This window comes from Momordica charantia (genome assembly GCF_013281855.1).
Source record: "Momordica charantia cultivar OHB3-1 chromosome 11 unlocalized genomic scaffold, Mcharantia_2.0 BLBB01000011.1, whole genome shotgun sequence".
Lineage (NCBI taxonomy): Eukaryota > Viridiplantae > Streptophyta > Magnoliopsida > Cucurbitales > Cucurbitaceae > Momordica > Momordica charantia.
Genome location: NW_028275159.1, coordinates 20,767,756 through 20,794,931, shown reverse-complemented (window position 1 = coordinate 20,794,931; position 27,176 = coordinate 20,767,756). Strand labels below are relative to the sequence as shown.

Below are 27,176 nucleotides of genomic sequence, written 5' to 3'. Positions count from 1 at the left end.
CAATCTCTAATGTATAATCCTCTGATTATTCTCTTAAATGTAAACTTTAATTCAAAAGCTCGTGAGCTTGTTCTTGAATCAATGGTTGATGCCTTCAGCTTCTTGCTTGACAAAGGATCTTTGAAGTCTTTGGTTTTGAGCTTGCTTGAAGACTTTGACTTGTTGATGAAGTTCTTTGGCTTGTAGCTTGATGAAGACTTTGTGAAGTCTTCGGCTTTGAGTTTATTGGAGAATCGTTGAAGTCTTCAGCTTTGCACTTGTGAAATTCTTCGGCTTATAGCTTGTGAAGTTCTTTGGTTTTGCAACTTGTGAAGTTCCTCGGCTCTACAACTTGTAAAGTTCTCCAGCTCTGTAGCTTGTTGAAGTTCTTCAGCTTTATAGCCTGTTGAAGTCCTTCGACTTTGAAGCTTGAGTCTTCGGCTTCAAGTCTTGCTGCTCGGTGAAGAGTTCTTCAGTCGGTTGCTTAACGAAGAGAAGATTCAATGCTCTTGAAGTCTTAAATTCTTCTGGCTTCTACTCTCTCCAATTCTTCTAGCTCTTTCTGAACCCTCAATTCTTGTGGCCCCTCTTAAATGTGGGGTGATCCCTCTATTTATAGAGTTTTGGTGGGTCTTAGATGAGTCATAGGTCATGGGCTTGGACCCAATCTCTTTATGGGTTTGATCCAATTAGTTGATTTTATCGGACGACCATAAGAGAGACACGTGACACAATTTGATTTGTCGAATTTAAAATTAATTTAGGACACGTGTAAATTTGTGGTTGGTCCTAAATATAATTTTAAATTTGAGGCTTGAAATTCATGATTGGCCGAAATTTCGGTTTCAATAAGTCCCCTTTTCGAGATTTATACACGTATATGAGTGTGTGGATCTCGAAAAAGTAATGTGACATTTAACGAAAAATATGAAGTACGGTTCATAATTTTGATTCAATGTGCATATCAATTTTGGCACCAAATTTTGATTTTGATTTTTTTTGCCATTTTTTTGTGACAAATAACCAAAATAATAATTTTGGCCATAAAATTTTGATTTTTGACTTTTTTGCCAATATTGGGACAATTTTTATTCTCGACCAAATTTCTACTCGTAATTTGAATTTTAGAGTAGAATATTTTGATAAGGTATGCCAGTTAAAATTTGAAACATGTCATCTTCATTTAACTTGGCTCTCCATGGCGTCTCTCATCATTTAGAGAATTATTTTATCTCTAATAAATTTCAAAGACATTAAAATTTGGACTCTTCATCAATATTTATGCCTACAATTTTGTAGGATTTGGATTGAATTTTGCATAATATTTCAGGATTACGGAGATGTTTAATTTTGATTGAACATATTTATATCATTTGGAAAAAAATCTTCATAGAAGAATAATTTGTAATTTACAATATGTGGGGGGAAAGCCGTGCTTTCTACTTGTTTCATTCTTAACAATGTTCCTCACAAAAAGTTCGATAAGACACCATATGAGCTGTGGAAAGAATATCTACCTAACCTAAGCTACTTGAGAGTGTGGGAAGCACAGGTAACGTATCCAGGATTCAAAAAACCCACGGTAGGATCTAAAACCTTTGATTGTATTTTTATTTGCTATACTCAAAATAGTTCTGCATATAGATTCATGAGCTTAAGTGATTTGTGAATATAGAGATGCTGTGTTTTTTTAAAATATTTTTCCTAATATAAAATCTTTTAGTGAAACTAGTTGAACTTTAGAACAAAAGTGTTGTATCCGTCCTCTACATGTGGTTATATGATAGAACCTAGAATTGATGTTATCGATTTTTCAATGATGGTGATGACAAGATTTAGTAATCCCCGTTAAGAAGCCAAATATTTTCCTTCTTCCCCAACCTTCTCCATCTTCCTTTTCCCTTTTTCTCTTCCCATTCTCTGGTGCCCGCTACCAACTACCTTTCACGTCGTGCCAACCGCTCTCATTTCCTTTCCGGTCATCCCTTTCTTATGTAGCTCGTTGTCGTCCCCTCTTCCAAAGGTTGTCTCATATCTACTTCTAGAGCTAGTCGTCATCCAATTTCTACTCTGCTTGGCAATCTTTTCCCATATGTGAATTTAATGTACTTGTTAATTGCAAACACAAGTTGAATAGATATGAATATCGATGCTTTCTTCTGTTGGGAGATTTTTTTATTACTATTTGCCTTTTTCTGGATCGAATGTATGGGTTCTTTAACAAGGGGTTGTATATTTCTCGACTTTTAGAAATGTTTCTCTGATTTCTTACATTAGAATTGTCCAGTTTTCAGCGTTTGAAAGTCTGTTTAATTAAGTACGCAATGTCCCAGACCTAGAATTTTGGGATTCGTTTGTAACATCTCAGGCATAGGATTTGGACCGAGTGTCAAATTCGAATTCAAAATCTTGGGCTTGGGACGTTATAAATGGTATCAGAACGAAACCTCTCCCAGTATGACATGGTTCAGGGACGAACCAAGCGAAAGGTGATGGACATGTGACACCCGAATAGAAATGAGGGGTATATGAACGAGTCAACATCACATTCAAAGGAGCGGGATCATGAGATCATGGACGCATAGTTAAGCAAGATTTTAAAAAATCGATAGTAATTACTTATACCTACTACAAGAATTTTGTGGTTTGTCGATGTTTTTTTTCCGGCACATAGATAATCGTTAGGAAAAGATCTCTTTCCCAACGAAATGTAAATAGTCGGGACTTTCCCAACTGTTTCTTAAAAGCGTCGGCAAAGGTATACTTCTCCCGACTTTTTAGAAAATCGTCGGGCAATATTGTTTTTAATTTTTTTTAATAATATAACTCCCGAATATTTTCAAAGATAGTCAGAAGATGTTAATATTCCCGATGGTTTTAATAAATAGTCGGGAGAAGTTGACTTTACACGACTCTTTTAGTAAATTGTCGCATATTTTGTTTTCTATATATAAATTTTTAAATATTTACATCTCCCAACTATTTCTAAAAACAGTCGAGCAAAGTTAATATTCCCGACGGTTTAAAAAAATGATCAGGAGAAGTTGTCTTTACCCGACTACTTTAGTAAACCATTCGGAATATTTTTTTTTATTTTTTAAAAATATTACATCAACTCACGACTATTTAAATTTTTTTATATAATAATTTGCCCGACTATTTTAAAAATGGTTTGGAGTTTTTTTTTATTTTTTAAATATTAATTTTCCTGACTAGTTTTAAAAATAGTCGGCAAGTATTGTTCAACCTGATTGTTTTAAAAACAACATCGAGTGTTTTTTTTTAATATTAATTCTCCCGACTATTTATAAAATAGTTGGCATATAAGTTTTAACTAGTGTACTAAATGTTGCTTGACACGTCGACATGTCGAGCAACATGTCGATGTATCGAGGGACTCGTCATCGATATCTGAGGGAAAATTCATTTTCCCCCCTTTATCGACGATATAGTAAAATATCATCGAAATATCGTAAAAATATCGATATTTCGACGAAAATCGTTTTAAAAAGATAAATAAATAAATTTTTACTCAATAGTCTAGCTCATATAACAGAGCCCAACCCAACTGAATAGATATTATTATTATTTTATTATTTAAATTTATCTATTTAGTATTTATTTTCAAATTTTACTATTGACCTAACTTTATTGCCGTTGAATTTTTTCCAATTTTTCTTTTCAAAGTTAATTACAAAATTTTTAAACCTATCCTCCTATTTTTAATAATTGTATATGTGTGTGTGTGTGTATATATACACACACACATATATCAATCTTTCATATCTTATTCACTAATGTAACTAAACACTAAATTTGGTTATAAATTATTAATTATCAATAAAATATAACTAAGCAACATTGCACTTCAATTTACTAATTCAAATTATTTTCATCAATCTCCATTATCTTATTTCGACATTTCTATCAACATCGACATTTTCATAATTAAGTTACTCGTACTTTTACATATGACGGTTAGAAGTGATCAATTATAGCTTAATTAAGCTACAATTAAAGTTCTATTTACTAATTAAAACATTTTTTTATTAATTTTCACAATTTCTGTGACTTTTCTCCAAATATTTGTCAACATCGACATCGACATGTCCGTAAAATTGGGAGCTCGACATTTTTATCGACGTCGACATTTCGAACATTGGTTTTAACCGGCTAGTTTGTATAAATCATCGGGTATTTCTTTTTAATTTTTTTAAATATTAATTCTCCAAATTTCCAATATATTTAGCATATCAGTTTTGTGACATGGAATGAAATTAGTCATTTTACTAAATCTATCAACAACCACAAATATACTATCTCTACCTCTCATAGTCATTGGTAAACCTAAAACAAAATCCATTAACATATCCAACCAAGAGCAATTTGAATGGGCAAAGGAGAATATAAGTCATTCGGTTTAAGTCTAGATTTAGCTTGCCTACATGAAATGCAATGCTCACATACTTTAATGAACGTCATGTCTCATCCTAGGCCAAAAAAAATGTTCAGAAAGCATGTTATATGGTTCCCCCCCCCCCCCCTCGAACTTCTATAACAAGCAACTTACGTTTTCTTAAAGAGAAATCCATTAAACAAGTTATACCCATCCAAAACAGTACCATTTTCAAGAGAATAAAAAATATAATCAAAAGAAGGATCATCATGGTACAAGGTTTTAATAGGCTCAAATCTAAGTAGTTTATAGCATTCAAAGTCTTAAAAAGAGCATACCTTCGAGACAAAGCATCAACAACTACATTCTCTTTACGCGACTTCCAACATAAAGAAAAAGGCGGAAGTAGGAAGTCACATGCAACATACGTGACTTCCGCTTAATCATCTATCATGTCAAATAGGTGGTCCCTCTCTTCTCGAGAATCCATACATCCCTTATCAGTATATGGACAGCTATCTCTCGAGCACAGGTTTAGGTTCGGCCTCAATGGGAAACGAAGCACCTAACAACGTATCTTCACAGACCAAGAACTACGAGATCGCCCCTTTCATTATGGGGTGACGAAGGGATCGTACCATTCGAGCATTTTTTTCATGTTTTTCCCAGAGGTCTGGAGAAAGCTGCAATCAATAGGATTTTCTTAATCCTCCCTCCCCGAAAGCGAAAGGAAGAACGTGAAATTTTTTTTCCTTTCTTCCGCAGGGACCACAAGATTTGCACAGAAATCGCAGACATTATATGCGAGTTTTGACTTTTAGTTTGACCTAACATATTTTTGTCAATAATTTTGAAAAGTTACCATACTTTTGTATTTATTTATTTAAATTACATTTATTTTGTTATTATTTTTAAACTACCATTATTTTTGTAATTTATTTTTAAAACCATATTATTTTAAAACTTTGTCCCCTCTATATTTTCCAAAACATCATTTTGTTACATTGTTTTTGATGAAAAAAGAAAAGAAGGAAAAAGGAAAATAAAACAAAAAAAGGAACCCTAAGTCCCTTTATTCTACTTCCCTCCATAGCATCCCCCCGTTTTCCAGCCGCTTCCCACCTCCGGCGAGACCACGGGCATTTTCTCGACATCAGCGACGGTGTCTCTGTGATTCCTGGCGTCCCACGGCGGCACAATCCACTGATCTGCTGCAGATTCCGGCGATTTCTTCCCTCCACGGTGGCTGGCGTGTTCTGCAAACTGCAGCAGCGACTGGAAGCCTTGGCCAACGTCGATTTGCGGCGTTTCTCCAAGACGAGCGGCCCTCCACGAGCAGACCCGACACCGTCCGACGACAGCGGCGGCTTCTGCACCAGTTTCGAGGCAACTCCGACGTCCTGCACCAGTTTCGCGGCGGCGCGTCTTGGTTCCGGCGGCCTCGTGCGCGACAGCTCCTCCGGCTTTGTACTGCAGCAACCCACGACCCCTCAACGACCCGACAACTCACGACCAGCACAAGAATAGCCCTAATTCGGTGTCCCCGCGTCTGTTTTTGCGACGCCCAGCGTGCTTGGTGGCGTTTTCTGGCCCACCGGTGACTCTCGATATTAACCCAACGAAGCTCGATCTGTGACATCCGGACCTTGTCGGCACCAGATCTACAAGCCCCAACACTTTCACCATCGTTTCAGTAAGGTTCAATTTCAATCCGACTCAAGGAGCTAGCAGCGCAAGTGTGTAAGTAGTTTCTTACTCGAGAGAATTGGTTGTTGTGTGTTGTGCCTAGCATGATTGTTTGTTGTTGATATTACTTTATAAACGTTAATTTTAGATGGTTGCTTTAGTTTATGTGAGAAGGTGATTGTGGAAGTATATATTTGATGTAACAGATGTCTACTCTGAAATTGTTGGTTGATGTGTTGATATGTTTCTGGAATATTTGTGGGGGAGACATGCTGATCATATATTAGATGTGTAATTTAGTTGAGTATGTTTGTTTAGGATCATGCAAGTATGCTGGATTTATTATAATTTGGATGTTGCATGGGCCATGACTTGAAAGCATGTACTAGGGTTCCGGTGATAGTTATAAGATGTTATGAAGTGAATGAGTGAGTATTAGGGCCAGATGATGTCACTAATTGGATATCAAAGCTGCGGGTGGATGTTGTAAAATTATTTTTTTCAAAAAATAAAAATTCTACACAAATGGAGAAGCTTGCGAGGGAGTAGAAAAATGGAGAAGGAGATCTACATTGGAAGAACAATTTTTCAATATGGCTGCAAAACAACTCCTCGAAGTTTAAGTTGTTCTTTTACTTTACTCTTTTGTAAGAAGAAATAATAATAATAAAAAACAGAAAAACACAGAAACACATTTGTCGGTGGTCACTTCAAAAGAAACCACGAAAAAAAAATAGAAAATGATCAAACAAACCTAGATCTAACAATTACGAGAATTAAAATTGATAAAAATCTAGGTAGAAAATTCGAAGAATCGCACAAAAGAAACACTCAAAAAATCACAAGCTGACCAAAAGAAAAATCCAAAAATTTGAGAAAAAGAAAACAATATGAAAATAAATCTCTAAGGTTTAAAAACAAAGAGACTTGAAATTGCAAGTATCTCGGACCGGGATTTGTCCAACTTTGGTTTTTTTTTTTTAATTATCATGGGCATATGCAATCTTTACCCTCTTTCTAAATTTAACATTGGATATTTATGTAATTTTGATCCAATATTTATGGAATCTTGTCTTTTTCTTTTTAATTAAATCTGTATTTATGGCATTATACAAATTTGATTTTTTTGTATTAGATTCGTAATTGATTCTTGGAATTAAGAAGTTAGATTTTTTTCCAATTAGTAATTGATTTGAATTATTCACATTTAAAAGTTTAAGATTTCTTTCCAATTAGTAATGTGATATGTTTAAAGTGAGAGATTGGTGGAGAAAATTAAAGATGGCGGAGAATTTACCTTTTCCGAAACAGGGACATTTTGATAATTTTACAAGATCAAAAAGTGAGAGGACTCCCAAATAAATATTTTTAAAATAGGGATAAAAAGCCAAATAGAATTATGAAATGGGTCAAAAATATAAATTTCTCAAACATATCACGCAAATCAAATCTTACATTAGCATAATTTTATTTCTTCCAAGGACTCAATATACTGCATATATATTTTATATTTTAGAATAGAAGGGACAAAATCGACTGAAATCGAACCGAAACTTAAACACAGCTCGTTCGGTTTGAAGTTTCGGTCCATTCTCTGGTCTGGTAAAAAAAAACCGGTTTGATCCAATTAAACCGTAAACTTCACGCCAAAATTTCCATCTTCTCCCCGCCATTTCTGTCCCTAATTATTTTTGTCTCGCGTAGTCCAATCCCGGTAAACCAAATTTTCTGAACATCTCACTGCCTTTTTTTTTACAATCTTCCTGATTCTACGATTCACTCTTTTTTCAGTTGAATTTTTCAGTCTCCGCTTGAATTTTGCAGTAATATTCAGGTGTTGTGGCGAAAATGATTACTGAAGCGGTCGAGAATGGAGGAGGCGATATGGAAATTGATGGATTCGAACAGAAGCCTGAGAAAGTTGTGCCCGATGGGTTCGATGTTAACTATCTCAAAATTTACTACGGTGAAACCATTTATATACCCACTTTTGGTTTTGAAGAAATTTTTTGTATTTTGATCTGGCCTTCTTTCCGGTTGCGATATGAAATGTTCCATGGATTTTAGTTTGATTTTGTCCGTTTTATGTTTTCTGCTCCTGAAAGATGTGAAATATAATTGTTGCAGGAAAGCTTTTCCCGTATACTGATTTCTTCAAATGGATGTCTTATGGAAATGGTATGCCGTTGATTCTTGGAAACAGAAGCAAAAAATTATCCACCCAGAGGAAGCTAACTAATATTAAATATGTAACTGCTCCTGTTTTTCCTTGTAGATGGCAAGCATCCAGGCAGTGACCAATCATATTTTGGCCGGAGAGAGTTTTCATTCACATTGGAGAATGATATATATCTACGATACCAATCTTTCAATAACTTATCCGAAATGGAGAATTCGATCAAGGAAAAGTGTCCGTTTAAAATTGATATTGGGCCTGTATACAACGTGGATGTAAGTACAATTCTTCCTTGGCTTATCATGAATCTGATATGTGTTCTCCCTGATCAAAATCTTACTGAATTTGAGTAGTCAGAATCTAATCTTCAATTATCAGAGGTTCTGAATCTTGAATATCATCAGCTGGTGATTGGCACCGATGCAAGCGTGTCTCCTCTCAAAGTTGGAAGAAACTATTTTATTAGTGCCCTCTAGGATGTTTGTATTTTGAATGTAGGTCTCGCATAAAGAACCGAATTGTGTTCTACTGCAATGTTTTGGACATCACACTAAAGGATTTTACAATGAACAAAAAAAATATTAATGTATAATTTTAAATTAGTGTCATAAATAGTTAATTGAAGAATTGTAATACTTACCGTTTGATTGTAAAAAACACCTTCATGTGTGATATATTTTCTCATGATGGAATTATACTAATCTAAATACTCAATTGAGACAGTCGGCTCATCTATTACATCACCAAATACACATCGATCACAACGTCAACGCCAACTGCATGATGGTGTTGTCAATCATAATCATGCTTTCCTCTTAAGATCAACTTATGTAATTGTGAGTCTGTATCACAATATGATGGTCTGATATGTCTTACCGCAAACTGTCGTAATACCCGGTTTGGTTGATGTCACTTATTTATATGAAAACATATAAGGGCGAACTTGCAGTCAACGAAATATTGCTCCCATTATGACAATATTCAGGTAATAATGTATCGTGAGTATATGGTGCCCAAATGATCTGAAATTAATAATAAATGTATTATCAACATTAATATTATTTTTTATAAATGTCAACTACAAATCATTCCAAAACAATTAAAAAAATAAATATAACACAATTTTTTTCTTTTTGAATAACTAAGAGTCGGATGAGACATCAAGGATTTAATAATATAATATAACACAATTAACGAGACAAATGTCTACAACAATCCAAATCAACCAAAATACTACAAAAGAATAGTCAACTATGTTGTAGATACCACCAATAAAACAAAAACAGTGAAGACACCCCCAAAATACTCCAAAAATGGCTACAAATGAACAAAATAATATCAATAAAATATAATAATATAAAATAATTCAAATACATTCAAACTCAAAACAAAATAATACAAAACATTGAGCAAAAACAAACACAAAAACAGTACCCACAAAATGTAAATCAGTAGAAAAAATTGAAAAAAAAATATTTGCGTCTTCTAGCTGGTGGATGCGGCAGCAGCAAGCGGTGATGGTTGGTGGAACGACGGCAAGCGCTGGTGGGTCGAGGTTAGGAGGAGAGGTGGTGGGGTCTGTTGGGAGAAATTTTACCTCGGGTTGAAAATGAGAAAGAATGGGGGTGGGTCTAGTTCTGGGGACAACCAATGCACATGGTTTTTGTGTCAAACATCGCAACAAAATCGCATCTAATGAATGCATCAACGTAATTTGCATCCAATGGGCGTGATTTCGATGTAACTCTGTCTTGGACGCGAGTTAGCTAAATTGTATATATCGATGCCCTACTTTTGGAATTATTTTCTAAACTGTCCTATTTTTGTTTTTTGTTTTTAAAAATGCATAATTTTATAAAAATTTCTAATGGAAGTATGATATGATAGTTAACTTGTAGATTTAGTGACATATACTTTTTACCATATGAATAATGATCAATAAAACATGGGACATTTAAAAATAAAAATAAAATTCTTTTATTTGAAGGTCATTTTCTTGAAAATAATATGAAAAATAAATTATAGTTGAACGAGTGTTGTGAGGTGCTAATACCTTCCCCATATACAAAAGACCCCCGAACTCATATCTTTTTCGTACAGACTAATTTATCCATGCACTTGGGTGGCCAGTCACACCCTATAAATAAAGACTGGTGACGACTCCATTTTTCTCCTCTCAGGAAGAAAGTCGGCCGCTCCACGTCACAAACTCATAGCGACAATAATAAGAAGATGTTAATATTCCCGACTATTTTAGTAAATCGCCTCGTATTTTGTTTTTTATATATAAATTTTTAAATATTTACATCTCCCGACTATTTTTAAAATAGTCGGGCAAAGTTAATATTCCGGACAGTTTTAAAAAATGTTCGGTAGAAGTTGTTTTTACCCGACTATTTTAGTAAACCATTGGGAATATTTTTTAAAAAAATATTTCATCAACTCACGACTATTTAAATTTATTTATATAATAATTTGCCCAACTATTTTTAAAATTGTAGGGAGTTTTTTTTAAGTATTAATTTTCCTGACGAGTTTTAAAAATAGTTGGCAAGTATTGTTTACCCTGATTGTTTTAAAAACACCATCGAGTGTTTTTTTTTATTTTTTTAAATATTAATTCTCCCGACTATTTATAAAATAGTTGGCATATAGGTTTTAACTAGTGTACTAAATGTCGCTCGACACGTCAACATGTCGATGTATCGAGGGACTCGTCATTGACAACTGAGGGAAAAATCGTTTTCCCCCTTATCGATGATATAGTAAAATATCATCGAAATATTGTAAAAATATCGATATTTCGATGAAAGCTTTTTTTAAAAAAAGGTAGTTGTATTAAATTAAACCACTAGGGTATCAATTGAAGGGGAGTCTCCTTGAACAATTTCCAAAAAAAAAAATTACTCAATGGTCGGGCCCAGATAACAGAGCCCAGCCTAGCTGGATAGATATTATTATTATTTTATTATTTAAATTTATCTATTTAATATTTATTTTCAATTTTTACTATTGACCTAACTTTATTGCGGTTGAATTTTTTCCAATTTTTCTTTTCAAATTTAATTACAAAATTTTTAAACCTACCCTTCTATTTTTAATAATTGTACATGTGTTTGTATGTATGTGTATATATATATCAATATTTCATATATTATTCAATTACACTAAATTTAGTTATAAATTATAAATTATCAATAAAATATAACTAAGCAACTTTGAACTTCAATTTACTAATTCAAATTATTTTCATCAATCTTCATTATCTTATTCCGACATTTCTATCGACATCGACATTTTCATAAGTAAGTTACTCATACTTTTACATATGACGGTTAGAAGTGATCAATTATAGTTTAATTAAGCTACAATTAAAGTTCTATTTACTAATTAAAACAGTTTTTATTAATTTTCACAATTTTTGTGACTTTTCTCCAAATATCCATCGACATAGACATGTCCGTAAAATTGGGACCTCGACATTTTTATCGACATCGACATTTCGAACCTTGGTTTTAACTGACTATTTTGTATAAAATCATTGGGTATTTCTTTTTAATTTTTTTAAAATATTAATTCTCTCAATTTTCAACATATTTAGCATCATCAGTTTTGGGACATGGAATAAGGATCGTCAACAAACCTTAGCTATTCGTTGGATCCTTGGATGATTCATTTTACTAAATCTATCAACAACCACAAATATACTATCTCTACCTCTCATAGTCCTTGGCAAACCTAAAACAAAATTCATTAATATATCCAACCAAAGAGCAATTGGAGTGGGAAAGGAGAATATAAGTCATGCGGTTTAAGTCTAGATTTAGCTTGCCTATATGAAATGCAATGTTCACATACTTTAATGAACGTCATGTCTCATCCTAGGCCAATAAAAATGTTCAGGAAGCATGTTATATGTTTTTGCTACCCCGAAATGCCCCATTATTCCTCCCCCACGAGCAATTCACAAATAGAACAATTTGGAATGCACAACTTACCTTTCTTAGAGAGAAATCCATTAAACAAGTTATACTCATCCAAAATAGTACCATTTTCAAGAGAATAAAAAATAGAACCAAAAGAATTAAGGATCATCATGGTACGAGATTTTAATATGCTCAAATTCAAGTAGTTTATAACATTCAAAGTGTTAAAAAGAGCATACATTCGAGACAAAGCATCAGCAACTACATTCTCTTTACCTTGTTTATACTTCGAGACAAGCATCAGTTGTTGGCTGCGACTACCTAGGGTTTTGGAGGGGACAAAATGTCCCCACTCGTGGTCCCTCTCCCTCCTCCTCCATTGCCACCGTCCATACATAGTCTAACCGCCACCGACGCTGCCGTTTTCAGCTCGTTGCCGGCCTCCACCTTTCTCCATTGCCGCTGCATCTTGCTGCTGCCACTCCTCACCACCACATATCGTACTTCTTGAACTGCCGGTACCTTTTTTTTTAATTTTCTTTTGTTTCTATAGGCCTTTCTTGCTCCCTTACCATGTTTTTTTCTTTAAGAAATATGTTATGTACGTGAGTGTATTTTTTGGTAGTTTAATATTTTTATATATAGTTTTTGTCATGCATTATTTAAATTATATTAAATTGGTTGTAGATATAAATTTTGTAATTTGTTACAAATTTGTTTGGATTGTATTAAATTAATTTTGGACATAGATTTATTAATGTTGGATTATAGTTAACTTTTTTGGATTTATGCTTACTTTTTGAATTTAGGTTATGGATATATAGTATGGATATAGGTTATGTTTAATTTTTTTGGATTTATGTTATAGGTTATGTATAATTATTCGGATATAGATTATGAATTATGTTTTTTTAATAATTCGTTAATATAGTTATAAATATTGTACAGTTATGTCATTAGATTGTGATGAAATGGTGATACTTAACCTGGAAATAGGTCCACTTTTGATATTGAAGTAGAAGTTGATGAATTGTTTGGAACAGAATTGTGTTTGAACCCCCCAGTAAATTTGAATCCCCCACGTCCAAATGAGGAGGAACCTTCACAGATGTTTACTGAAATAGATTTGGAGATTGTAGATTCTATATGTGAAGAAGGGTTAAGGTGGGAAGAAGGGTCAACGTCCGTATAAATGAATGCAGATAACATACGTGTAGGGTCAAAATTTAGGCGCAAAGAAGAACTACAACTTACTGTCAAGAAATATTGTATTGCACAACATTACCAATTTGTTGTAAGAGAATCGAATCAAGATATGTGATGTGTAAAATGCAAACAATGGAATGATGGTTGCAAATGGAAACTTCGCTCTCGTCGACGTAAATCCCATGGGGTGTTTGAAATCATTGTAATTTACGAGGTTCATTCATGCTTATATGCAGCGCTCACACAGGATCACTCACAATTGAACTCAAATTTTATGTGCAATGAAATCTAGAATATTGTACGACGTGATCCTAGTACGTCTGTAGCTTCATTACAAGAAATCATAAAAAAAGATTTTGGATATTGTGTAAACTACAGACATGTGTGGCAAGCTAAACAAAAAGCACTAATTAAAGTTTTTTGAGATTGGGAAAAGTCGTATGAAGAGCTCCCATACTGGTTGAATACTTTGGTGCGTTACAACGTCGACACTCGAGTTCTCTGAGATTTGACACCTTCAAATAAACCTGACAATCTTATTTTTGGGAGAGAGTTTTGGTCATTTGGTCCGGCAATTAAAGGATTTAAACATGGTAGACCATTAATCCAGATTGATGGTACACATCTGTATGGCAAGTATAAGGGAAATTACTTATTGTCACTTCAATTGATGCAAATGGACATATATTTCCTTACGTTTTTGCTATTATTGAAGAGGAAAATACTTCTAGTTGGTCATTTTTTTGTGTGCCTTGCAAAATTTGGTTACCGAATGAGATGATATTTGTCTAATTTATGATCAACATGAAGGTATTTTGGCGGCTGTGAAAAATAAGGAAAATAGTTGAGTGAACCGAGAGCACATCATCGATTTTATCTCCGTCATGTGACTAGCAATTTCAATAAAAAATATATATATAATTCAAAGCCCCTAAAAGATTTGGTGTATCGTGCTGGGTGTCAACACCAAAAGCATAAATTTGAAAGATATATGAGAGAGTTACAACAATTGAGTCCATATTGTATTTGATTTTTCACTCATATAAACATAGAAAAATGGATACAAGCACACGATCAAGAGTTTCAATATGGATGGATGACAACAAATCTAGCAGAGTGTATTAATGGTGTTTTTAATGGAGTCAGAATATTGCCAATTACTACATTGGTGAAGTTTACGTTTATTCAGACTATTACTTATTTCGAGAAACGTAGAGAGAATATCTGTGAAGCATTGGCTCGGGGTGAAAAGTATACAAAGTATGCTTTAAGTAAATTGAGGAGGTGGGAGAAAATGCGACGGCACATTCAGTGACTTCTATTGATCGAGAGACGCAAACTTTTCAAGTCGAAACGGGAATGGATATGTTCTCTCCTTATAAAGGTCAACATACTCAAGTCGTTTGCTTGAAGGATAACACATGTACTAGTAACAAGTGACAATCTTTCAAGATCTAGTGCTTTCATGTGATTGCAGTCTGCAATTATATTCACTTGGCATATTTACCTTATGTCAAGAAGTTTTACGAATTATCATGATACCAACTTTATTATGCATCTCGCTTTTACCCTATACAACTTAGGGACTATTGGTCGGATGTCAAGTTTGATGTTATTCATCTGAACCCAAATTTGTTGAGGGAACATGGACGTCCAAAACTTCCCGCATTCACAATGAGATGGATTGGCGAGAGGCGGGTACGAAAGTCCATTGTGGAATATGCAAGAGGGAAGGACATAACAAACGTACATGTCCAACTCGTAATTCTGACGCTTCGTCTTCGAGACAAATGGATGATTAATGTGGCTTTTTTTAAATAATTCTTTAACATCCAGTTATAGTTATATTAATATTGAAATCGATTCTATATTTTCTATGTACAGGTTGAAGCATATGCAGTCATATCGTTCTCCATGGTGTGAATCAATAGTTGCTTTGGCATATATTTTATCGCATATTCGGATTGTTGCTTTGTAATACACTACGCTTTATTGAATCGATTGTTGCTTTGTAATAGTTTTATATTTGAGATTGTAATGTACTATACTTTTATGCCTTGTTATTTGAAATTAACTTTGGTTATAATTGTACTATTTGTCTTATTATATTCCAGAATTAATTATGGATCCAAGACATTTGGATTCGCATCAACTATACTTACAAAGATCGCATCATTTTTACAATTAGTGTGGGATAATGGATCTACATAGTTTTGTAATGTCAAAGAAGAGAGGCCGTAGTATCTATAACATTAGGCTAGATAATCGTATAGTGTTATATCCATAACAATCTGGATTTTGGGGAGTTTCACGGATTGGGTTTACTCAGTTAGATTTGCACCTTTTTACTACACTAGTTGAGCGATGGAGGCATGAAACTCTCTAATTTCATATGCCTGGTGGAGTGTGTACTATTACACTACAAGATGTTGTTGTGCAGTTAGGGCTACATGTTGATGGATAGCCCATTACAGAATCCTTGCAATACGATTGGGTACAATTATGTGAGGAGGACTTACTAGGAGTACGACCCCTCAACTTAAGGGCTCTAGGTTGAGTATTCCTTGGCTAGCGGCACAATTCACTAAATTACCACTAGATGCTGGTGACGTTATGATATAGAGATACGCACGAGCATATATTATGAAACTCATTGATGGATTTTTATTTCACGATGACTCTAACACATTAGCTGATCTCATGTTCCTTCCATTACTGAGCGATTTCGAGGTAGCTGGACGATATTCATGGGGTAGTGCATGCCTCGCATGGTTATATCGAGAACTCTGTCAGGCTAGTCGAGCCGATGCCCTGGATATAGCAGGTCCATTGATATTTTTACAAGTGTGGGCGTGGGATAGGTTTCCTACTATTGCTCCACAACACCATGTACTCACTCCTGAACAATGTGTTGGACATCCTTTCAGTGCACAATACGTTTATTTCATTTATCTATATATCATTTTTAAATTATATGTAATTGAATACGTTTTACATAATGCAGATGGAATGAAGTTTTGATAGCTCTGAACAATCTACGAACATGTTGATTCAATATCGAACATACTTTGATCGACTTAAGCCCAACGAGGTATAAGTGAATATATTACTTACAAATAAATACTTATAATTAACTTAATAATAATATTAATACTTATTTATTAATGATTTCAGATTATTTGGACACCGTATAATCACGACATTATGACTCTATTACCTGAATATTGTCATAATGGGGGACATTTGGTTGACTTCAAACCCTCTTATATGTTTTCATATTATCGAGTGTCATTTACCAAATTGAGTGTTGCGACAATTTGAACTTTTACCGAATAAACCATCATACTGTAATATTGACACGAGTCTGTATCAGATCGACCTACGAGGAAAAGATGATCACAATTGGCAATGTAAACATGTCGCATATATATCACTATGACGTCAACGTCGTGATCGGTGTTTAGTGATGCGACAGATATGTCGGGCGTGTCAGATGATTATCAAGATCGATATGATTCGATTATAAGAAAGTATATCACATGCGAATCTGCTTATCACAGTTACATGGTTAGTTTTACCTTTCTTATATTTTTTAATTACAATATTTAAATAAAATTAAATATTAATAATTATTATATATATTACAAGATTTTTTTTGTTAGCAACGTACAAGACTATGTAGTACAAGAAAATTTACATGTATTAAGATCAACGTGTGATACTTGCATTCGCGTGACTGAATCAAATTCAGTTTATCCAAAAGTTGCTTCAAATTTCAAAATGAGGCGTCCTCATCGTAAGCGTAACCAAGCACAAGCAAAGATGAAGCACAAGAAGCTGGACATGTTAAAGAATAAAATAAAGATGCTATATGAGGCTAACAGGTTATGAATACTCTTATACAATCACATTTTCTAATGATTCCTACGACATGAGTTTATTTAGATACTGCATCTAGTTCAGCTCATTAACTTGACCCATCACCTGTTCAGCAAGAACCTCGTCATGGACGTCGCGTAAGAAGGCCATGATAATGTGGTACCTGATTATGTATATTTTGTAATATGTTTAAAAGTTTATAACAACTCTTTGTATTGAATGTTTAACAATTATAAAATTTGATATTTGACAAACGTTTGATTTATAATATAAAAACACGAACATAAGCTTATAATTCATCGAATTGGTTTTAATATAATTTTAAACTTTTAGAATTTAATTGACATTTTAATCAAAACTTAAAATATAATAACAAAAAAGAAAAAATTTAATCACATCTTAATTAAATTTCACAATATTAATAAAATAACAATATAAAAACGGAAATAAAAATATAAAAAAAAAAGGTTGAAGTCGCGTACATTGTAGGCGACTTCCAACATAAAAAAAAAAGTGGAAGTTGTTTACAACATACGCTACTTCTAATGTTTCATGCAGTCGCCTGCCACGTCAAATATATACGTTTGCACGGAAATCGCAGACATTGTACGCGAGTTTTGACTTTTACTTTGATCTAAACTATTTTTTTCAATAGTTTTAAAAAGTTATCTTTGAATTTATTTATTTAAATTATTATTTTTAAATTAACATTATTTTTATAATTTATTTTTAAAATTATATTATTTAAAACTTTGTCCCGTTTATATTTTCCCAAACTTTTTTTTAAATGGGTTTTAAAAATCTCAAACCATAAACTTTATTTTGTTATATTGTTTTTTTTTTTTTGGAAAAAGAAAAGAAGGAAAAAGGAAAACAAAAAGGAAAATAAAACCAAAAAAAGAACCCTAAGGTCCCTTCTTCTTCTTCCCTCCATAGCAGCCCCCTATCCCTACGTTTTCCAGCCGCCCAGCCGCCTCCCATTCCGGCGAGATCACGGGCGTTTCCTCGACATCAGCGGCGACGTCTTCGCGATTTCCGGCGTCCCACGGCGGCACGACTCACGGATCTGCAGCAGATTCCGGCGATTTCTTCTCTGCACGGCGACTGGCGTGTTCTCCGACCTGCAGAGCGACTGGAAGCCTCGGCCAACGTCGATTTGCGGCGGCCCTCCACGAGCAGACCCGACGTCCTCCGGCGACCAGCGGCGGCGCGTCTTGGTTCCGGCGGCCTCGTGCGCGACAGCTCCTCCGGCTTTGTTCTGCAGCAACCCACGACCCCTCAACCCTCAACGACCCGACAACTCTCGGCCAGCACAAGAAAGCCCTTATTCGGTGTCCCCGCGACCGTTTTTGCGACGCCCAGCGTGCTTGGTGGCGTTTTCTGGCCCACGGTGTTAACCCACACCTAACGAAGTCCGATCCGTGACATCCACACCTTGTTGGCACCAGATCTACAAACCCCAACACTTTCACCATCGTTTTAAGGGGTGTGTAAGTAATTTCTTACTTGAGGTTGTTGTATGCTGATATCAACTGGTTGTGTGCTTATCTGGGTATTGTTTGTTGTTGATAAGATCATGGGACCACCTCGTGATCAATAAAGTCAACATAAATAATAAAAGATTTAGAGGGAATGAGTTCAAACCATGGTGACCACCTACCTCAACATACAGATATCAAATTTTGGGTATTTCTTTTGTTGATATGTTTGTTTAGGATCATGGAAGTATGCTAGATTTATTGTAAGTTGGATGTTGCATGGGTCATGAGCATGTATTAGGGTTACGATGAGAGTTCTGACATGTTATGAAGTGAATATGAAGTGAATGAATGAGTATTAGGGTCGAAGTACCTCACTAGTTGGGAGGTGCTTCGTATGTAATCTTTAAATTTTATCTAACATTTGGTATCGGAACGTGCTTTTAAGTCTAGCCTTCAATCTACTTTTATAGCTAGCATGTGTTGTTCATGATTACATTATGTTTATCTAAACTTTGATTTGATTTATGACCCATTTCAAATTTTAAGTTATTTTGACTCTTCAATATGTTTTTTTAACAATTTTTAAATTTCAGTTGAAATGACAAAAATATCTTTAAGATTTCTAACTCTTAATCCTTCGTATAAAAAAAATCTAAAAATTGTATTAAATTAAATTATAGATTACAAATGATTGAATGAAACTCTGGTTAGATCTCTCCTCCTTGATATTTATTCGCCATGTGCAATCTTTGCCCCCGGATATTTATTTAATTTTGGGATTCATGAATCTTGACATTTTCTTTTTAATTAAATATGGATTTATGGGATTATGCAAATTCGATTTCCATATTAGATTCGTAATTGATTCTTTAACTTATTCTTTTCCATAATTGATTTGAAATGTGATGTTTAAGTTTGTTTTTAAAAGAGGGATAAAAAATTCAATTAGAATTAAAAAATCTCAATTTCCCTAATCGTATCACTGCAAACACAAACCAAATCTTACATTAACGTAATTTTATTTCTTCCAAGGACTTGATTTACTGCTTATATATTTTAGAATAGAAGGGACAAAATTGACTGAAACTCAAACACAGCTCGTTCGGTTTGAAGTTTCGGTCCATTCTCTGATTTGGTAAAAAACTGGTTTGATCCAATTAAACCGTAAACTTCCCGCCAAAATTTCCATCTTCTCCCTGCCATTTCTGTCCCTAATTATTTCTGTCTCGCGTAGTCCAATCCCGGTAAACCAAATTTTCTGAACATCTCACTGCCTTTTTTCTTTACAATCTTCCTGATTCTACGATTCACTCTTTTTTCGGTTGAATTTTTCAGTCTCCGCTTGAATTTTGCAGTAATATTCAGGTGTTTTGGCGAAAATGATTACTGAAGCGGTCGAGAATGGAGGAGGCGATATGGAAATTGATGGATTCGAACAGAAGCCCGAGAAAGTTGTGCCCGATGGGTTCGATGTTAACTATCTCAAGATTTACTACGGTGAAACCATTTATATACCCACTTTTGGTTTTGAAGAAATTTTTTGTATTTTGATCCGGCCTTCTTTCCGGTTGCAATATGAACTGTTTCATGGATTTTAGTTTGATTTTGTTCATTTTATGTTTTTCTGCTCCTGAAAGATGTGAAATATAATTGTTGCAGGAAAGCTTTTCCCGTATACTGATTTCTTCAAATGGATGTCTTATGGAAATGGTATGCCGTTGATTCTTGGAAACAGAAGCAAAAAATTATCCACCCTAACTAATATTACATATGTAACTGCTCCTGTTTTTGCTTGTAGATGGCAAGCATCCAGGCAGTGACCAATCCTATTTTGGCCGGAGAGAGTTTTCATTCACGTTGGAGAATGATATATATCTACGATACCAATCTTTCAATAACTTGTCCGAAATGGAGAATTCGATCAAGGAAAAGTGTCCGTTTAAAATTGATATTGGGCCTGTATACAGCGTGGATGTAAGTAAAATTCTTCCTTGGTGCTTTTATCATGAATCTGATATGTGTTCTCCCTGATCAATGTTGTTTGATTTATTTGGGACTTGAGTTATTTTTATTTAACTGTAGCATCGTATTCAAATGAAAGGTATCCCAAAGATGGAAATATAGAGTTGGCTACTTAATTTATTATTTGAATTTTCTAGTTGAATGAGATGAAAGTGAAAAAAAGAAAATTAATAATCATGCAACTTCTGAGCTATGAAATTTGAGGTTTGAAATAAAAGTGAGAGAGAGAAAATGAGAAATCATGATTCTTGATGATATGGTTATTAGTTTCTGCATAATTTGATTTATTTCAAGAAATCAAGGCTTTAGACATACTGCATACTTGTTTTGAATATTATTTATTTGCATGCTAGCTCCTTTTTGTTACTTCCATCTCTCTCTCTCTCATTTCAACTTTTCTGCTTCAGCTTGCAAAAAGACACGCATATGCTGGTGATAATGTATTTACTCCAGTGGAGAGAGAGCTGATTTTTGATATTGTAAGTAGATCAGTTTTTGAATATGCTCAAAATTCTAATCTAATCCAATTTGAAAGTTAACTATGAGATCATTTTCATTGAAAATATTCAGTGACACTCCTCCATGTGCAGGATATGACAGATTATGATGATGTTAGATACTGTTGTTCAGGAGCTGATGTTTGCTTGGATTGCTGGCCTTTAATGACTGCAGCTATCAAAGTGATTGATACTACCCTCCGAGGTAAGTAAATTCATCATCTGTATTTGAAAATTGATTCAATAAATGAGCAGTTTCTGTTGTAAGGTGTTCTATAAATAGGTTCCTTCTTATTTAATGAAAGATCATTGAGTTATTTTCCAAAAACCTCGTCCAAGACTGCATCAGAATGATCATAGAGAAGGTTGAGCATTGTTAGCTGACTCAAGAGAGATCACTTACTTTCTTGGGAGTTCCCCCCAACCAATGCCCAAGCTTAAGCCTAAGCCTAAGCCTATTTCTTTTCTTTCTTTCATTCAATGGGAATTAGGAAGTAGTTGTTCCATATTGAGCTCTTTAGTAAAATTACTTCTTTTTAATTTATTCCAAGTTATTACTGCAATATATTATTTTGTTTGATTATAAGAGAATTAGATAGTAGAATATGCATAAAAGGTTTTGTGCATTTTGAAATTTTTTTTATATGAAACAATTGATGTGAAATTACAAAAAGGGGAAGAACCCCAATCCAAGAGAGTTACAAAAGCCTCTCTAGAAAGAATCTCAAGGATTGTGTTTTTCCTTCTTTTTGTTGCCATCAGTCTGTGAAAGAAGATAGAATTCACATCTCCTTCATTTCAGCCACTTTGTTTTACACTTAGCCTCTACAGAGATTCTTCTTTTCTGTCTAAAGATAGAAGCTGCACTTTAATAGACTTTCTTTGGAGTGTTGATCTGGTTGAAGGTCCCCTATTTCTTGGAAAGAATCCAGCAGAGAAAGTTCCATAAGGAGGTAGTTTTTTTAGTGTTGATGCAGCCAAGTGTCTCTTTATTCCATGTCCGGATGATAGATTTAAGCTCCTTTAATTTCTGTATGAAACCATGTCCAGACATCCTCTCAAAGGAGTGTTGGATCACCAATATTCAACTATAAATTATGAATCACTATCTTATTGTCAGTCCTTTATTTCTTTACCTACTCACTGCAGCCAGTTGTATTGGCAATGCTTATCTTTATTTAAATATGTTCATACATTAAGCTTCTCACAACAATATTTAAGGGATACTCAAAATTAACCATAATGGTCCCTGTTGAATTAAAAAAGAAAATTAAAATTAACCATAATGGCACTATGACATTCTCCGATGCATCTTAGAATTGACTTTTCAGTTATATGATTAGATAGCACATGATGCTCTATCTAGGCCCATCGGATACACACTTAACATGAAAGTTGTGTTGCAGATGACTTTGGATTTAACCACATACTCTGGGTATTTAGTGGCCGACGTGGTGTTCACTGTTGGGTCTGTGATGGCAAAGCAAGAAGGTAAATGTAGCAATGATTAAATTTGTAGTTGTAAATTTTATTTGTAAAAGTTTAAAATTGAAACTATCACTGGTGCAGGTTGTCTAATGAACAGAGAGCTGCCATCGCTGAACATTTCCATTTATATCAGGTCATACTATGTTGTTATAAAATATTGGTGATGGTGAATGTTAGTGTCTTGAGTTATGAAGTTAAGTGTAGTTGATGTGCAGGGTAATGAAAACAGCCGCAAAAAAATTTCTCTAACAGGTCCTGTTCTTCATCCATTTCTCGCGTAAGTGGTGCTTTTTAATATGAAGATATGATGATTCGAAGTATCATTTTTTTCAGCTAACTTATATATTTTGTTTCAGGAGATCATACACTGAAGTTCTCAAGGATAGCTTCGAATCAACATTGCTTTGTAGTCAAAAGATTTTCTCAACTGAGGAGAGATATGAGAAAATCTTAGATATGATTCCTGATGAATGTAAGTGATTTATGTATTCATAATAGGTAAGCTCTGTCATCCTTATGATAATTTATACGGGATACTAATAAAGTTGCTCTTGTAGCCGTTACCTCAGAACTTCGGGGAAGATGGCAAGAGAACAGGCAGCCCTCTAAAAAAGATGTTAATTATGTTAGATGGGAGCAACTAAAAAGTATGCTGCAATCAGTAAAACATAAGGTACAATCAATATTTTTTCTCATACTTGCAAGAGATTACAACTCTGGAACAATTAATTGAAGAGGACTTTGTGTTGTGATTTTTCAATTTCGAAGAATTTTTGTCTAAAGTAAAATCAGTACCAAAAATAGAGTAAGAAGTGATTGCAGGGTTTTTTTTTTTTTTTAATGCTTTATTCTTTCGAACTCAACTTACCTAGGACAGTTACCTATTACACATGGTACTTTCTTTAAGGAAGAAACTATAATTTCGAGCTTGTGGAAGAAGAAATAGCTACCTTGTGTTCAAATGACTTTACACAGCTATTTTATGTCCCAAGGACTTCACCCGACGGTCAAAAGCCCCCTTCCCCCTTACTTCTCAGGTCAACATGCCTTCTTACACCTTTTGTCCTCCTATGCTAACTTCTCAAAGCCTAACTGCTATCCTCCATCCTTTTCTCCCGATATGACAACCCCCCCCCCCCACACACACACACACACACACACACACACACATTCAATGTATTAATCCAAACAATCTTTGAAACTATTCTGAAACCCACAAACTTTCAAGAAGAGCTCAAAACTGCACTACAATTAAACACCCAAGATACTTTTAAACTCCTGCCCAAACAAACCTACCGAACTGTCATTGGGATAATACATGGTTGGAGTCTTCAGGGGAATTTAACAAATATGGCACACATTTGGACTTACTTGGGACACTTCTTTGAACTTTATCAGTAGTATTTAAACTCCCTTGGAGCATTGCCCATAAAAGATATTCACCTTCCTTGAACATTTAGTTTTTCATAGAGACGTGACTAGAAATTCACATGAATAATTTTCAAATGATTTAACATAAAATTTCCCATCTTTTTACAGGTTCCAATTCGACTTATCTACCATTCGATTAAGCCTCACTAAATCCAGCATTTGCATAAGATTATAGAACTCTTCCAATTTATCATCCTTCAAGTTTCGACCGACACAGTGCTCTTCCTCTCCCTCTTGTCCCCTGTTTCCCCCTTGCTTCCTCTCCGAACATATCACCGGAATTAATTGAGTTCCAACTATTGTCCCACATGAATGGCCTACAATTTCCAACAACTGTTACATTTTGAGGATAATTATGCATTATTATTCTGTTCAGGCACAGGGAATGCGTAGGCATGTTGAAGAGATTGTTTTCTCTTTTACCTACCCTAGGCTCGACTTGGAGGTATGTGTATTACCCCGCTTTATCTTACCTTGATTTTCCGCCTTGGTCATTCTATTCTAGCAATTAAATTCATTACATAATGGATCTCTAATTGGCCAGCACATGGGATTGTAACAGAAATTTCAAATTTACCTCATTAAATCTGATTTAATTTACTTTCTTGATGAGGCAAGTTCTTTATTCTTCAGGTTACTAAACATACGAACCATTTGTTAAAAGCACCATTCTGTGTTCATCCAAAAACAGGTCAGTGCTGGAAATAATTGCTAGTATTAGATGATGAGTAGGAGTGACTTGCAGAAACAATTAAACATCATGGTCTTAATGTTAAACTTAATGCTTTAAAGTTCACTTTATTTGAAATCTTGCAAGTAAATTTAATTAGCATGAAGGATGCAATGCACCTCGTGTGGAGACAACACATGTTCTACATATTATTGAAGCTTATACCTTTTTGTTCCAGGTCGTATTTGTGTCCCTATAAACCCCGAAAACTGTGACGAGTTTGATCCTACTACTGTACCAACTCTTGCCCAGGTAAAACAGCAATAAATAAAGGCATAAAGCATAAATCCTATGCTTTTTCATACTGTTTTGCGGCAATGAGAATGTTTAATTTTCAATTTAGTACTTCAGAATTTGTTGTGGTTAGAAATAAATGTGATGTCATTTGACGTTGAAATTTGGAATTGTTACCGTGTCCTTCAACTTTTGGAATTTTTTAAAGCTACCCATGTTAATTTAATTCGTTAACTGCATCTTCTGCCATAGATTCCTTGAACAAGTTGCTTGCATTTCTTTCTTTGCACATTATGGCTGAAGAAAGATTATCAAAATCTGTATAATTAAGCCATGATAGTAAATACTCCATTATGTGTATGGTAAATTTGGCTTCTGTCCAATAAAGTGAATCTTGTAATTATGTATTTTGCAGCTTCTAGAAGAACTCAATGCTGCTGATATGAACGTAGATGGTGAGTATTCTCAAGAGAAAAAAAGACAGAAAGTAGATGGTGAGACTGGTATGTTATGTGCTCTTCATTGTAGCTTTTAGAGGTTCATGCTTTATTTGCTTATGCATCTGTGGCAGGATAATTCAAAATTAGAAACTAACCGAATGCTGTTATAATCTTTTTACTTAATGACAGACTGGGATAGAACCTCACTTGGGGAATCCATTAGGTTTTTCAGATCATCATTCTTACAGCCACTGCTGAAATCATGCAAGGTAGTTCTTTTTTGACATATGGAGTAAATCTGACCGTTTAGATCATCATTCTTGTAGGCTTGAAATTATGGAAGCCTATATCTTGTGCATCGTCATAGTTTGATTGATTTCTTGTGGTTTTAGACTGTAAAGTGTATGTATAGTTTATTTTTGGGGGTGTGCTTTGATAGGCTCTCATTTATAAGGTTTGATTCAAACTATTCAAATATCAACGAACAGTTCAATTTCTTGTCAAAAAAAGATAGAACTAGGCTACATACTGTAGAACTTTATTCATCTCTTCCTGCATCATCTTCAGGAACTGCTACATTATCATATAGTTATAGGTTGCATTGTAACGGTTGTTTTGGCTCATTGGATTTAGTCTTAAGTTATCATTATGGATATTCTCAATACTGGCCCTCTTCTATTAGTAATTTCTTCTGCTGCTGCCTGGCAATGGTAGGGAGGCACTGAGGATGGCTTATAAAACTTTTGAACTCACATTTGTAGCCAAAATATAGAAGATTTGACACCTTTTTATCCACTTCTTTGAAGGCTGAAACATACGTTAAATTCACATCTTTCGTGAAATAGAGCTCTCAGCCAATGATTCTTTCTTGTTTCTTGCAGGAGGAGATAGAATCTTCGTACAATGCTAAAGTGCAACAGTCCAAAAATCCTCTGAGTTGGTAGAGCTTTATTAAGTAAGTGATAATAGGAATGGTCTTTAGAGTGATTAATAGAATAGCAAGGATATATTAGTAAGTAATTAGTTAGAGAAATTTTTAACATTATTCAAGTATTAAAATTGCAGCCTAAATATAATCAGATATGACCAAATTATGTTTAGGTTGGCTGTGTATATGTAATGTTTGGCTACTATATTAACATGGGGCTAACATACTTGGCTGATTATGAGGCTGATTTTTTGGGTTTTCTGTAATGGAATTGGAAAGGTGATTAATATTTGATGGTTTAAAGGCCCCACTTTCTACAATAATCTCATTATTTTTCTTTTTCTTTTTCTTTATTTTCAAGTTCAACTATTATGGTGAGATGTTTAATCATCCACTTTAGAAATAATAATCTATCGTTAGATTAATAAAAGCTGGTTTACTGCCTGAATAATTGATCAACCTTTATTTGATTGTATGCTGTTATGTGAGTTAGAGGTATAAATAAAATTGAGATATGCATGTTGAGAAAAATAATAATTAATTAGTTTACTCAGTTTGTGGTTTATTATTGTGCTAACGAAGGAAGATATTTGGATCTTGGATAAGTTTTATGTAAATCTATTTTTTTGTCATTCGAACTATTATTAGTGAACCTAAGTACAATCTAAATAAGTAAA

At 34.3% G+C, this 27,176-nt stretch overlaps 2 protein-coding genes and 1 pseudogene across 6 annotated transcripts; all 3 read left to right on the top strand.

Annotated features, from left to right (window-relative positions):
• Positions 1 to 7,840: 7,840 nt before the first annotated feature.
• On the top strand, positions 7,841 to 8,590 carry LOC111012059 (uncharacterized). The gene is made up of 3 exons (XM_022286087.2): positions 7,841 to 8,027; positions 8,189 to 8,239; positions 8,337 to 8,590. Exons 1-3 carry the CDS (start codon positions 7,910 to 7,912, stop codon positions 8,588 to 8,590), a joined length of 423 nt encoding a protein of 140 aa, XP_022141779.1. The 5' UTR covers positions 7,841 to 7,909.
• Positions 8,591 to 15,656: 7,066 nt separating this feature from the next.
• Positions 15,657 to 16,382, top strand: LOC148208300 (serine/threonine-protein phosphatase 7 long form homolog pseudogene; annotated as a pseudogene).
• Positions 16,383 to 18,126: 1,744 nt separating this feature from the next.
• On the top strand, positions 18,127 to 26,822 carry POLA3 (DNA primase POLA3). Of its 5 annotated transcripts, none has more exons than XM_088119465.1 (17): positions 18,127 to 18,734; positions 20,085 to 20,226; positions 20,389 to 20,439; positions 20,528 to 20,703; positions 21,159 to 21,230; positions 21,342 to 21,453; positions 22,655 to 22,739; positions 22,818 to 22,869; positions 22,952 to 23,013; positions 23,093 to 23,208; positions 23,294 to 23,409; positions 24,544 to 24,612; positions 24,801 to 24,858; positions 25,076 to 25,149; positions 25,547 to 25,625; positions 25,761 to 25,840; positions 26,453 to 26,822. In XM_088119465.1, exons 2-17 carry the CDS (start codon positions 20,109 to 20,111, stop codon positions 26,513 to 26,515), a joined length of 1,383 nt encoding a protein of 460 aa, XP_087975591.1. In that variant the 5' UTR covers positions 18,127 to 18,734; positions 20,085 to 20,108; the 3' UTR covers positions 26,516 to 26,822. The 5 variants fall into 5 exon arrangements, with proteins under 5 accessions (XP_087975591.1, XP_022141837.1, XP_022141838.1 ...); XM_022286145.2 differs by having other exon boundaries at positions 18,129 to 18,734; positions 20,095 to 20,226; positions 25,547 to 25,634; XM_022286146.2 differs by having other exon boundaries at positions 18,129 to 18,738; positions 20,095 to 20,226; positions 25,547 to 25,634.
• Positions 26,823 to 27,176: the final 354 nt, after the last annotated feature.